Below are 13,686 nucleotides of genomic sequence, written 5' to 3'. Positions count from 1 at the left end.
CCCAGACTCCAGTAGCCCCTCCTAGGTGTGTGTGTGTGTGTGTGTGTGTATGAAATTCAGTGTCCATTAGCCCCTTCTTGGTGTGTATGTGTGGGGATCCGTCTCCAACAGCTCCTGCTAGCTGTGTGGTGTTGCGGGAGGGGAAGCCTGTCTTCCGTAGCCCCTCCCAGGTGTGCCTATATAAGGGGGGAAATCCAGTCTCCAGCAGCCCTTCTCTGGGGGTGGTAGCGGGGTGTGAGCGTGTGTAGATTGTCTATTACTATGTGTACAGAGCCTAGTACAATGAAGCCTGGCTTCAGTTGAGCCCCTAGGTGCTGCTGTAATACAAATAATAAATATTATTGTGGTGCTACTGTGCCAGTGTGCAACAGGAGTCGGGGGGCTGGTGCTCTGGGAGCTACTACATTCCCCTCAGTAGAGTTTGCAGTAAAAATTGGCAGGATCCATTGACTCAGATTCCAAAGCCATAACGGGCCATTCTGATCATCAAGTGACTAGTCTGTCCCCCCGCCCCCTGTAACATAGGCCACAGACCCTGCCCAGAATAACTCCTTTTAAACTAGAGCATATCTTTCCAAAAATAATCTAATCATGATCTTGAATTGCCAGTGATGGAAAATCCACCACGACCCCTGGTAAATTGTTCCCATGGTTAAGTACTCTCACTGTTAAACATTAATGCTTTATTGCCAGTCTGAATTTGACTAGCTTCAGCTTCCAACCATTGGATCTTAATAGATGTGCATTTTTCCAGGGCTCTGGGCCAGGCTGCATCAAGGTCTGTATTTTCCTAGCAAAGTAGGAGGGGCTAGACCCTGTTTTCTATTTAGATTGTACATACTGGGAATGTACAAATAGAATGTACAAACATTTTGAAGATCCAGCTGCAAGATATGTAGTTGGTTGGGTTGTTTGTTTGTGGCATTCATATGCTGGGCTACATCATGGTTTGGGATATTTTAGTGCAGCAGGAACAACTATGCTTGTTTTGTACTCATACCATGCTCTTTGGGTGGTAAGGGCAAAAATTGTACGGCTCTGGCAGGAGTCACGTGCTGGGTCCTGAGTTCTGTGGTGCTGATGCACTGGGGTGTGCCAGAGTTCGGGGGTAGTAGGAGTGGCTGGACTTGTTCTCTATTCAGGCATTTTAATTTGGCTGGCTCCAGAAAGATCCTGGTGCCACAGCTAATTTTGGGTGTGAGTGTGGTCCAGTCACCAGCTGCCCCTCTCTGGTATGTATGTGAATGTGAACCAGCTGCTAGTAGCCCCTGTCTGATGTGCATGTGTGAGTGACTATATCTCCAGGCACCAGCAGCCCCTCTCTAGGGGGTGGGTGTCTGTCTGTCTGTCTCCAGCAGCCTCTCTCTGGAGTGTGTGTGTCTCCAGCAGCCCCTCTCGGGAGTGTGTGTGTGTGTGTGTGTGTCTCCAGCAGCCCCTCTCTGGTGTGTGTGTGTCTCCAGCAGCCCCACTGTGGCGCTGAAAGCGTTAAAGGAGGAGGGGAGAGATGCTGCTTGCGTCTGGCTCAGCTCCTTGGAGCCCACAGCGCCGGCTGCGCCTCGCCTCCCTCCTCCCTCTGCAGACACACCGAGACACAAAAAGAGGCTGGAGCGAGCTGGCAGAAAAGCAGCACCATGACCGAAACCACCAAGACCCACGTTATCCTGCTGTCCTGCGGCAGCTTCAACCCCATCACCAAGGGGCACATCCAGATGTTCGGTGAGTCCGTCCCCCCGCCCGCTCCCCGCCCCTGGATTTTTCAGTGCGATTGAATTTGCTGGCGCCGGGCCATCAGGGAGGATGCTGGCTGCGTCGGAGCCGGCCTGTTCTGCGGGGAGGCCACATGCCCGGGGCGAAGGGAAGCTGGATTGCACCAGCCCTGGGCTTGGGGCTAGGGTGGCCTGATAGCAAGGGTGAAAAATGGGGACACTTATCTTCAGGGAGGATAGTTGCCTATATAAGACAAAGCCCCTAATATCCAGACACCTGGTCACCCTACTTGGGCACTTAGCGAGCAGGGCTGCCCTGCGTGGCTGGCTTAGCAGGGCTAGGACCATGGCAGGGGTCACTGGTGAGAGAGAGCCCAGGGCAGGCTGGAGGTGCAATGGCTAGTTGTTAGGCATCTACTCAGTCAGGGGGCCATCAGTGCCAGGGGCAGCCAGGCTCTGCCTGCTTAGGCTGAGGGTGGGAGGTGCAGGGGCTTTGGGGACAGGGAACTTTTGTTAGTGGGACGGGCAGTGGGATCAATCTGGCATGTGTGTGTGCGTGAGGGGGGGTGTCTCCTTGGGTGTGGGAGTGGGCAGGAGATGTGGCATTGGTTGATTCGTTAGGGGCTCGGTGTCAGTCAGATGAAGATTTCATGGCTGCGCAGGATTTGGGGTGAGTGGGGTGGATGGGGGGGGAGGGTGTTCAAAGGCAGATGAGTGTTAGCTGGACTGGACAGGGGCCTCTGGAGGAGAGGCGGCTGTTTGAGCTTTGGTGTCCATGGAGGTTGGGTGGGTTATATGACTGGCTGGGATCAGGTGGCAGCAGGAAGGGAGAGGGGCCCTGCCTGGCTCGGAGCTGGTGGCACTAGGGTGGCAGTGGGTTTCCCTGGCTGTGTGGGATCAGCTGGCAGCAGGAAGAAAGGGGGCTTCCCTGCTGCGGGTCTAGGAGCACCGTGCCCAGAGTGGGTTCGCTGCTTGCTGGCTGGTGTCAGAAGAGCTGTCAGCGGCTATTGTTTGGTGTCACTAGGAGAGCATGTGCCAGGTGCAGGTGAGAGATCAATGCTGAGGGTTGGGCGCTGTCCGCAGGCAGGTGCTGAAATCTCCTTCCTGCTAGCAAGAGCCTGATGTGTGATATATTGAAGCACACTCAGGCTGGTGCGGGCAGAGGTGTGAGGGGACAAGGTCATGTTAGCTAGCAAACCCTGGCGTTTTTAAGGGCTGATTACACACCATTGTAGCTAAACATCTCATTGAAGGATTAATGAAACTGAACAAGTTCCTGCTACTGCTCTAGAGAAAGGGCCCATAACATTCCCAAAAGGACCTGAAGAAGAGCTCTGTGAAAGCACTGAAGCTTGTCTCTCTCACCAGTAGAAGTTGATGCAATACAAGATATCACCTCACCCACCTTGTCTCCCCGAAGGGATAAACATGAGTGAAGTCAGGTTAATAGATGTGGGTACTATTCACAACCTATTTTAATTCAGTATAAATTGTGTGCATATATACAGCTAGAGATGAGTAAGAATCCACTAGATCTTCCTTTATTTACACAGGGCTCTATCTACAACTCTATTGTTCAAAAATCTTCTCCTAGACTCTAATTTGCCCCGAAGTTCTTAAATATAGGTCTGGAGAGATCTGCACACTCATACCCCCCTTCCTGCCACCACCAGATTTATATTAGAAACTGAGCAACATTCCCTTTGAAATGATCCACCTACCCACAAAACCGGATTGGGTCTTATTTTAAACAACGACATTTAACATAACGTGTAAAGAAATTCAAAGCAAAGCCACTGTACGGGGCTGAAAGGTATTTTGAGAACTGTTTGATACCACTTTACCATACAGAGAAAGGGTGGAAACCAATGCTCAGTTTGTACCTACACAACAGACCATAATGAGAACCATTAAGTACTATTTTTCTAGCAGATTCTTGGTGCATCTTTTCATGCTCTTGGATTCTCCCATTTTAATTTCCCCTGATTCACCACACCCAGAGACACACACCAAACATGGCCTCACATGTGGCTAGAATGCCTTTTGCAGTGCATCGTGCCACTTATTCTCTGGGGGATTCTCTCTCATAGGAACTGAGTGCACTGTCTCTGTGGCATTTTCATTTCCTATCTGTCTGTAAAATGTAAGACTGGACCAAGGTGCCAGCTCCAGCTCTTGTGTGTGAGAGATCAGAGTACTAAACAGAGAGCCAACTAAAATACTAAGTGCTAGAAGCCTGGGTGACAAACAGAAGGAATTAGAAACACTAATTTCTGAAAGCAATTTGATCTGATTTGTATTAGTGAAACCTGGTGGGATGATTCAGATGACTGAAATGTTAAAATCACTGGAAACTCACAATTTAGAACAAAGAATGGACAGAAGGGGAGAGAATGGCATGGTACATCAAAAATGTGTGTTATCTTCTTTAGAATTACTGACAGTTCAGAAGGACAGCACCTGAAATGCTTATGGATCAATACAGTAACTGATAAATCACAAGACAGGGTACTGAGGAGAGGGGGCGGGTCTGCTATACACCATCGAATCAGACCAAGGAACAGAAAGAGCAGCTCCTTAATCATCTATCAATAATGTGTGGAAAGAAAAAGTGCAATATCATGGAGGATTTCAGTCTGATGGATATATGCTAGAGGTCTCATGCCAATGCTGGTAAAACATACTTGGAGTTTCTAAAAGTTATCAATAACTTTCTAATACACAAAATAATGCAACTAACTTAGTTGTTCAGTATTAGTCCTCATTCTGATGAGGAAAGATGAATTGATAACCAAACTAAAAACTGATTGTTCCATAGATGCAAGTGATCACAATTTAATTTCCTTTACTACGTGCAAACAGAATATAGTCCTCACCAATAATATACCTGATACTTTTAAATGGCCAATTCCCCAAAGCTGAAAACAATTTTGAGCAAAATTGGTGGGAGGAAATATTTAAACATAAAAATGTGAATAATTGGAAATTGTTTAAGAATGTTTTATTAAGTGAAAAATGAATACCCTCACAATGCTGCAGTCATAAATGAAAGATGAAAACAACAATAAATAAATAAATTTATATAACATAGAAAAAGTGGATGCTGATAGTAATGAATACAAATTGGCAGTTAGTAAATGCAGGTGATTGATAAGGAAAGCTAAAAGCATCAGTGAATAAATCTGTGGCCAGTATGATTAAAGAACAAGAAGAAGTTATTTAAATATATTAGGAACACATGAAATTCTTATAATGGCGTAACTGATCAAGATGGTAAATTTATCAATCCTGGTCCAGAAAAGGCAGAAATAGTCAATATTTCTGTTCTGTATTCAGAAAGAATCTTGAGGATGTATTCATATCTTACAATGATAAAGAAGTACTTTCTATTCCATCCGTAATTAGGAAGGATGCTAAACAGCAATTATTAAGGTTAAACATTTTTAAATCGGGAGGAGTGGATAACTTGCACCCAAAAATATTCTTTTAAAATTTGCTGAGGAGCGCTCAGAACTATTATAGCTGATTTTTAACAAATCTTGCATCACTGGGGAAGTTCCAGAGGACTGAAAAAAACAAAACGTTGCACAAATATTTTAAAAGGGTAGACAGGATGACCCTGGAAACTATAGTCTGACATCAGTCCTGAGCAAAATAATAGATAGGCTAACATTGGATGCAGTCAGCAAGGAATTAAAAGATGATAGCATAACCAATGCTAATCAACATGGTTTTATGGAAAATAGGTCTTGTCAAACTTGTTTTGGTATTTGGATGAGATAAGTTTTGTTAATAAAGGTAACTGTGGTGACATAATGTACTTGGACTTCTGTATGGCATTTAGTCCTGCATGACATTCTGATGAAAAAAACCAACATTTAAAAAAAAAATATCAATGCATCCCATATTAAATGGATTAAAATTTGTTGAACTGATTGATCACAAAAAGCAACTGTAAATGGGAAAGTGTCATCCAGCGGGGAAGTTACTACCAGGGTCCCACAAGAATCTGTTCTTGGCCGATTGCTATTCCACATCTTTATCAATAAACTGGAAGAAAATATAAAATAATTGCTGGTACAATTTGCAGATTACTACTCCACCAATTTTTGTGTCATTAGTGATGGGACCAGGTCAGCTATGGTAAAGTGGGCTCATTTGAACAACATATGTTTTAGCACAGCAAAATGCAAGGTCAAACACCTAGGAATGAAGAATGTAAGTCATATTTATAAGATGGAGGACTGTATCCTGGAAAACAGCATCTCTGAAAAGCACTTAGGCATCATGGTAGATAACCAATTGGACATGGGCTCCCAGTGCAATGCTGTAGCTAAGAGAGCACATGTGATCCTTGGATGTGTAAGCGGGGGGACTATCAAATAGTAGTAGAGAGGTAGTATACCTTATGTACCTGGGATTATTGAAACCATTACTGGAATACTGTGTCCACTGCTGGTGTCCAGACTTCAAAAAGGATGTTGAAAAATTGGGAAGGGTTCAGAAAAGAGCTACAAGAATGATATGAGGTGTAGAAAATGTGCCTTCTAGCAGGAGACTAAATAAACTTGTTCATCCAAGAGAAAGTTAAGAGATTCATTATATCAATGAATACCCACACAGGGAAGAGATTGCTGCTAGTAAAGGGCTCTTTAGCAGAAAATGGTAGAATGAGATCCAATGGTTGGAAACTGAAGCTTGACAAATTCAGGCTAGAAATAATGCTCACATTTTAAAGTGAGGGGAATTAACCATTGGAACAACTTATCTAGGGATGTGATGGATTTTCCTTCACTTAGAGTCTTTAAATCAAGACTGGGTAACTTTCTAAAAGATATGCTGTCGCTCAATCAGAAGTTATAGGCTTGGTGCAAAAGTTATTGGGGGAGGCTCTTTGGTCTGTGTTATGTGGGAGGTTAGACCACATGGTCAGATAGATTTTTAAGGCCAGAAAAGACCTATGAATACATTATAAATTTGGACCCAGTTCTGCAACCCTTACTTAACCGTCGGCCCATACTTACCCCAGTAGGATTACTGGCATGAGTAAGGGCTGAGAACTCTCATAGCAAGTAAGGACTGCTCTTGTGAGCAAGGGTTACAGAACTGGGTTTTTAAGGCCACATCCTGGTCATCTTACTCATGGAAGCTGCCCCACTAAGTCAGTGGGAGTGATCATGTGAGCTAGGCAAGCAGGATTTGGCTCTTAGTTTCTATGGCTCCTTTGACTCTGTCCTCAACAAAGAGCAGAACAGTGCTGCTTCCTGTAAATAACATGTTTCAAACAACTAACTAAATGTGTATTCAAGAGACCATCTTCCTCTCTCAGGTAAAGAAATGGCCCTCATAAACCTGATAGGAAACACTTGCTCTTCAATATCAGAGAAATTATCTCTGCTTAAAATACAACTAACAGAGAGAGGAAATGCCAGGTAAAGGCTGATACTCATTCTTTCACTTGTGGAGCTGGATCCTGTAGTCTTCTACTCAGGCCAAAGCCCAGCTGAGTTTGCCTGGAGGATTAAGGCTAAGGTGGCTTTTTTTGATGCGTGCTATTGTCGACTGGGTCCTTTCTTCACCAGTCACTTGAGTTTAACGTGGAGCTTCCTCCTTAGGTGCAGATTTTCAGGTGGTTGTGATTTTGTCACAACCATGCATTTTACAACATCCTCCACTGGGACAGATCCCCATAACCATGGCAAGTCCCACTGACCTCAGCAGGGCTCTGGCCACACTTTGTAAATTGCAGGGTCAGGCTCTTAACACTAGCCAAGTTTAATTTTCTTTATATATGTGTGTATAATAGATGCAGGTATAATGCAGCTGAGGTATAAGGCTATGCACCCACCTATATGAAGTGGTTCTGATAACACCATAATAGCTCTGAAATCACACCTTGAATTGTTTGTAATGTTATATGTACTCTGAAATGTGTATGTAGTCTGAGTCACAGTGTTTGAGTTGCCTTTTGTATATTTAAAGGAACATTGTCCACTTTGCTTAGGATCCAAATTTCAGCTTTGTTTATAAGCAGGGGAAGGGGGAGGGAGGGGCTTGTTTTATAAAATCTAAAATTAAGAGATATTTGTGATTCTTTTTAATTTAAGTGAAATCAGGTTTCCTTTTTATTCCAAAACAGGCATTACTACATGAAAACAGACCCTATGCAAAAATCACAACAGTATGCAATTGAGCGCGAGTCTCAGAACAAAGTCCTCAGTTAAAAACAAATGGAAAAGACCTCAAATATTAGACATTAAAAGCCATATACCTGCTTGCCTTAAGTCACGTGCATAGGGTGGTTCCATTGAACTCAATTGAATTCAGTTTTCATTTCAAGTTAATATTCAGCAAAATATTGTGTGGCATTTGCCTAGCTCTGCACAGTATATGTAATACTGTCAGAAGCAGAACTTCTGAGGCAAAGCCTACTTCTAATTCATCCCCAGCTGATTGCAATTCTGTATGCAAAAGGATGGGGCAGCTGCAATGAGAGATATGCCCATTGACCACACCCTGAGGTGCCCAGACAAGAAAGCCAACAGCTGTGAAGGGGATCTGTCTATATCAGAGTTCCCCATCACCTCCTTTATATTAAAAAGGCAAAGCAATGACACCAAAGGACAAACTGTACAACCAATGTCAAGAGCAAAAATATAATCTGTGCAGCACCATTAACAAAACAATGCAAAAATTGGCAAGCTTCCAGCTGACAAGAGTGTGTTTGCTTTTTAATTAAATCATTCCCCTCTATCATAGGTGATCCCCATGTAACAGCAGCCTGCTAAGGGCATGAGAACCAGGAAGTGAAGCTGATGAGAAACCAAAGTCCAACCCACCAGTCTAGTTTAAATCTCCAGCAGAGTGCGAAGTTAAATGTAAACAAACTGCATAGATGGTGAAAAGTCCATTGAAATGTTAAATGATCTAGGATGTGACACTTGAAAAGAAATTTATCAAAGCATGGAGCCAGCTGACCCTACCAAGATTTACATGAAGCTCTCCCAGTCTTTCTTTAGCCATAAGGGATACAGCAAACAGGCAGAGTTGCAGGAAAGAGATCTTTATTGAGCATGCCTAGAAGGCAGTATTACCTGTAGAGTAAGAGGCCTCTGTTTGTTTAGTAGCAACCTGGCCTGAGCTTGCATTCCACAGCTTCTGGTGCCCCACCAAACCGGGTCTCCTCCTGAAACTCAACCCTCTTTTTCCAGTTCCACTCATCATACTACAGCCAGAAAGGTGGGAGGATCAGCTGCCTCCACAGCACCTCCCCTCCTGAATTCCCTGGATCCTGAGCAAGGCCTTTACAGGGCTAGGGGGTGATGGGTTGGGGTGCATATATTGTCCACCCCTAAATCCACAGGGAAAGCACATAAACATTAACGCAGCTTTATTCTGATCTCCCTGACTTTCCCCCGGGCTGTGGAAGCCCTATTCATGGTGAGTTCCAGAGTCAGCCACTGATGGAAGATGCCCCTGGTAGTGTGGGTCCAATGGAGCCCAGCTGCCTGGGGGCAGGGAGGCCCAGTGCCAGTGGGAGGCCCAGGTCTCTCCTTATACTTCAGGATCTGTGTGTGGCCCGCCTGTTCCTTGTGCATGGGGCAAATCCCTGACGGAATGATTTGGAGAGAACGCTGCAAGGGGAACCTGGTGCATTTTCCTTCCTTCCTGCAGAACTTTCTCCTACAGATTTTCCCAGTGAGACTTTACTAACTCACTCATGATTTTAATTACATCTATGACATCCATATGCACACAACCTTTCTAATCTCCTGCATGCTGGGTTATTGTAAGATTCTATTTGATACAACCCTGTTTTTGCAAGAGAGAAATGCTTTTCTCTTAGGAGCTTACGTAATAACATAAGAACAGCCATACCAGCTCAGACCACTGGTCCATTTAGTCCTATCTTCCAACAGTGGCCAGTGCCAGATGCTTCAGAGGGAATGAACAGAACAGAGTAATTATGGAATGATCCATCCCCTGTCATCCAGTCCCAGATTCTGGTAGTCTAGAGCCTATGTCACTTAGGTGCTTTAAAGATTTTTTTTGTCCAAGATGAATCTCTCAGCCCCCCCCTCCTACTCCCCATTTAAAGAACATTTGTTTTCCAGACAGTTACAAAATAAGCCATTGGGATTGTGGCATCACAGGCAATTTGGTGAGCAGAACATGGCGCCCTCTAGTTCACATTCACATTGGCAGCTGTGAATCACAGCTCCAACCCTCTTCTTTTTCTTTTTGTCTAATGTGAAGTGAATTTCTGCCCATATCTATTCATCTGTGTCCCTACTAATGGTGAGTACATGCCAGCTATCTCCTGGCCAAATGATTCGATCTGAAACATTTTTACTGAAGAAATAAGAAAGCGCTCCACTGCCCAAAGTAAAAACTCCATTGCAGCACAGTTCAAAGAAAATTCCAGCAATTAAAAATCCCAGCGGGCTGCGCTTTGATTAGTCAAAGCAACCCATCGAAGGGGAGCCACTGAAATCTGTTACATTATGTAAATAGGCTTCTAAGATAAAGAGACTAAGTTTTGAAAGTAACGAACAGGAAGGAGATGGAGAGTTTCTTTGTTTTGTTACTTTAATCTCTCGAGTTTTAAAAATAGGGTTTTCTTAGTGGTGGAGATGACTGGACTACAAAAACAGCTGAATCAAATGATCTCAGAACACAGCTTGTGAAATCCCATGTCCTAAACGAGATGTGAACATTTCCCTTTTCCTGCTTTCACTTCAATTGTGATAGTATCTGTACATGACCACAAGCAAAATTCCCATCCTGTGAAGGGCACTCAGAAACCTAAAAGAGGAGATTTTTCTCAGCAATGTGAGCATTATGGATTTAGGATTTATGGGGTCCTACACAGTATTATTGAACTGGCTCCCCTATGCTGGCACATTCGGCTCTGTGAATACTGGTGCTCGTATACTGGTGCCCCTATGCCTGTGCATTCAGCTCGGTGAATACGACCCCTGCCTTCTGCCTAGTAAGGAGACTGCAGCACATGCTGGGTGTGCGGGAGCCAACCCCCTCTGCTGTCCTGGTCAGAGGCACGGACTCCGTGTGTGGGGCTCCGGGGCTGGAGCACCCACAGGGAAAATTTAGTGGGTGCAGAGCACCCACCGTCACCAAGCTCCCTCCCTCTGCCCCCTCCCCCTGTGCCTCTCGCACGCTGGCGGCCCTATGCTTACCAACTCCTCCTCCTCCCTCCCAGTGCTTCCAGAATGCCGCAAACAGCTGATTTGCAGCATTCAAACTCCGGGAGGGAGGGGGAGGAGCGGGGAGAGGGCATGCTTCAGGGAGGAAGCGGGGAAGAGGTGGGGCGGGGGTGGAGCAGGGGCGGGAAGAGGCTTGGGGGCAGGGAAGGAGTGGGGGCAGGGCCTGGAGCGGGGGTGGGGGGGATCGAGCACTCCTCAGCAAGATGCGAAGTCGGCACCTATGGTCCTGGTGGTGCCCCAAATTTTCGGTGCCCTACGCAGTCACGTATGCCTGACGGTGGCCCTCAATGTAAGACCTAAAAGCTTCTGTCAGGCTGGCTTGTCTTTCCCTTGTATTTCATGTCTGAATCCTTTATACAGAATTATCTCAATCAGTCGATAGAGCATAAGATCGTAATGTGACGCTAGCAGCTATTGGGTACATCACAGACAGATAGGCCTGATTCTCTACCTTGCTGCACCCGGTTTTATACTGGGCTATATACTGTTCAGTTCAGTGGAACTGAAGTGGGATAACAGAGCGTAGACTCAGGCCCACAACCGGGGAGATACATTGCTTACACTGCTCTGGGTGTACCATTAGTGGGGCTTTGGAGAAACTGCCACTGAAATCCAAACCACTGAAAACTATGGACAGAGAACAATGGAGAAAACATGGGAAGGACCAGAGCTCCAGCAATTCCCACGGCCCCTTGTTGATACTGGAAATTGCAGGTGTGGGATACGCCCAACCCCTGATCCCAATTCAATGCTCCAGAGGAAGGTGAAAACCCAGAGGAGTGGGGGCATTTCCTTCTTGACCCCCACATGTGAAAATCAGTCCAACCCTGTGCATGTAAGCACAAATCACCCTACATATGCTTCTAATCCTAGTTAATGCATCACATTTTTGTCTAGAGTAGCCAACAAATGTGGGGAAGTTGTCCAAGCCTCTCTTCTTCAGCCTGGATAAGTCTGGGGTGACTGCATGGAAGCATCCTTCCTTCCTCTTTTTTCACTGAAAGCTTTAGCCTCTTCTGGCTGGGAAGTAACTGGCTTCTAATACTTCCCCGAACAATAGAGGAGAATAGTGTTTCTGTAAGCGCTCTGGGGCAAGGAGGACCATCTTTGTCTGCATTTCAAAGTGGCAGGCACATCTATGGTGCAGGCGCAGTTAGAATAAGCAGCGTTCGGTATATAAAGCTGTGCACTGTGTGGCCATTTAAACCAGTGGGCCTAGTTCTCGTCTCACTCCCACTGGCATCACGCTCTGGACGTCGGTGGAGTTAGCCTGACTTGTGCACGTGTAAGCGCGAGCAGACTCAGGCCAATAATAACTAAAAAGCCTTATTTGGTCATAGGAAATGATGGCGTTGGATCACCCCTCCCTGTGGTAAAATGCATGGGAGGGGAGCCAGGGGAGGAAGTCTTTGCAAACATCTCTCGTGGAGATTCCCTCACAAGTTCCACAAGGCAGGGATGTGGATTATGCGCTCTGTCATGGTACAGACCATCACCCCCAGGCCCTCCAATTTTCTGGAGTCTGCAGAGATCCCAGGGGTCAGTGGGAGGCCAGCACCATCCTCATAGAGGCGCTATGGCAGCTCTGGTCCCTAGCGGTTCCATTAGTGCAGGCACCCTAGCAGGGACTCCACCTGGCCACACCTACCCTGGGATTCCCACTAAAGAGGAACCCCTGTTGCAGAGGGGGCTGCATGGAAAAGACACTATAGATCCAGGGCATATTAGCCGTTCCTTGTAAACTCCACAGGGACAAGAGGGAGATTGACACTCACCTTGGCCTGGCCCAGCCCACCTCTCCTCCCTGGGAAGCCCCCAGGCCCACGGAGCACATTGTGCTGGGTCTGGGGGGGAAAGAGGGACAGTGCCCTGCAGGCGACAGTCTCCTTTCTATGCAGAAAGGGGGCAATCCATGCTCCGAGGGCCTCCACCACACAAAGATCAAGGAGGGGGAGGCTCCTTGAGAGGCGACATGGTCTAGTGCCCAGGGTACTAGGCAGGGAGTCAAAATGCTTGGGTTCTGCTCCTACCACTGACCTGCTTTGTCCCCTCCCAGCCTTTGTCTGTCTTGTCTAGACAGACGGCAGGCTGTTTGGGACAGGCACTGAGTGTCACTGTGCTCGTACAGCACCTAGCACACTGGGGATCTAGGGGCTACCACCCTGCTAAGAATTAAGACTAATTCTTAACTAATCCCTCCTGCAATAGACTCTTTTCCAGCACTCTTCCTTAGCTTCCTGCGGCCCAAGCCTTTGTCTTCTTTATGCCTCACAGAGCTTAAACTCCATCCCTAACCTTTCCTGGGCTGGGTCTCTCTAAAATATTTATGTGCTGTTAAATATTTAGCAGTGTTTATTCCATTCCATAGACAATGGCGCTGTCTAAAACAACGCCGTTTAACAGAATGTTGGGGAAGGAATAGATCTCATTTTCAAGTAAAAAGATGAAAATAAGCCCAGACTGGAGCAATCTAACCCAATAACTTCGTTAGAAAAGAAACAAAGGCCCCAGTTCATTTATAAAATACTTGCCATTTATTAGTATGTCTACGTGGCTCTGGCTGCTAGCTTGTTATGTTTTAATAGGGGGAGCCCATGTGCTGCAAAGAATACTAATGAATTCACTTGTATGATTAATAACACATATTCCTGTGTTTAGGGGTGCCAGCCTGGGACTAAGTTCAAGTCCCTGCCCTGCCACAGATTTCTTGTGTGACGTTGGGCAAGCCACAATCTACCCGGTCTTTGGTTCCCCAT

At 45.9% G+C, this 13,686-nt stretch overlaps 1 protein-coding gene across 2 annotated transcripts in view; it reads left to right on the top strand.

The window, feature by feature from the left end:
• The first annotated feature begins 727 nt into the window (after window positions 1-727).
• The window catches only part of NMNAT2 (nicotinamide nucleotide adenylyltransferase 2), a 73,673-nt gene continuing 60,714 nt past the window's right edge, over window positions 728-13,686 (top strand). The window contains exon 1 of one of the 2 annotated variants that reach the window (XM_043521177.1): window positions 728-778. In XM_043521177.1, coding sequence (XP_043377112.1) covers window positions 739-778 — 40 coding nt within the window. In that variant the 5' untranslated portion in view covers window positions 728-738. Of the gene's footprint in view, window positions 779-1,506; window positions 1,717-13,686 lie in introns of those variants that run through there. The other variant, XM_037907768.2, reaches the window with a different exon arrangement.

This window comes from Chelonia mydas, chromosome 8, assembly GCF_015237465.2.
Source record: "Chelonia mydas isolate rCheMyd1 chromosome 8, rCheMyd1.pri.v2, whole genome shotgun sequence".
NCBI lineage: Eukaryota > Metazoa > Chordata > Testudines > Cheloniidae > Chelonia > Chelonia mydas.
The sequence above is the reverse complement of the archived record's forward strand: the minus strand, read 5'-3'. Positions and strand labels throughout refer to the sequence as shown.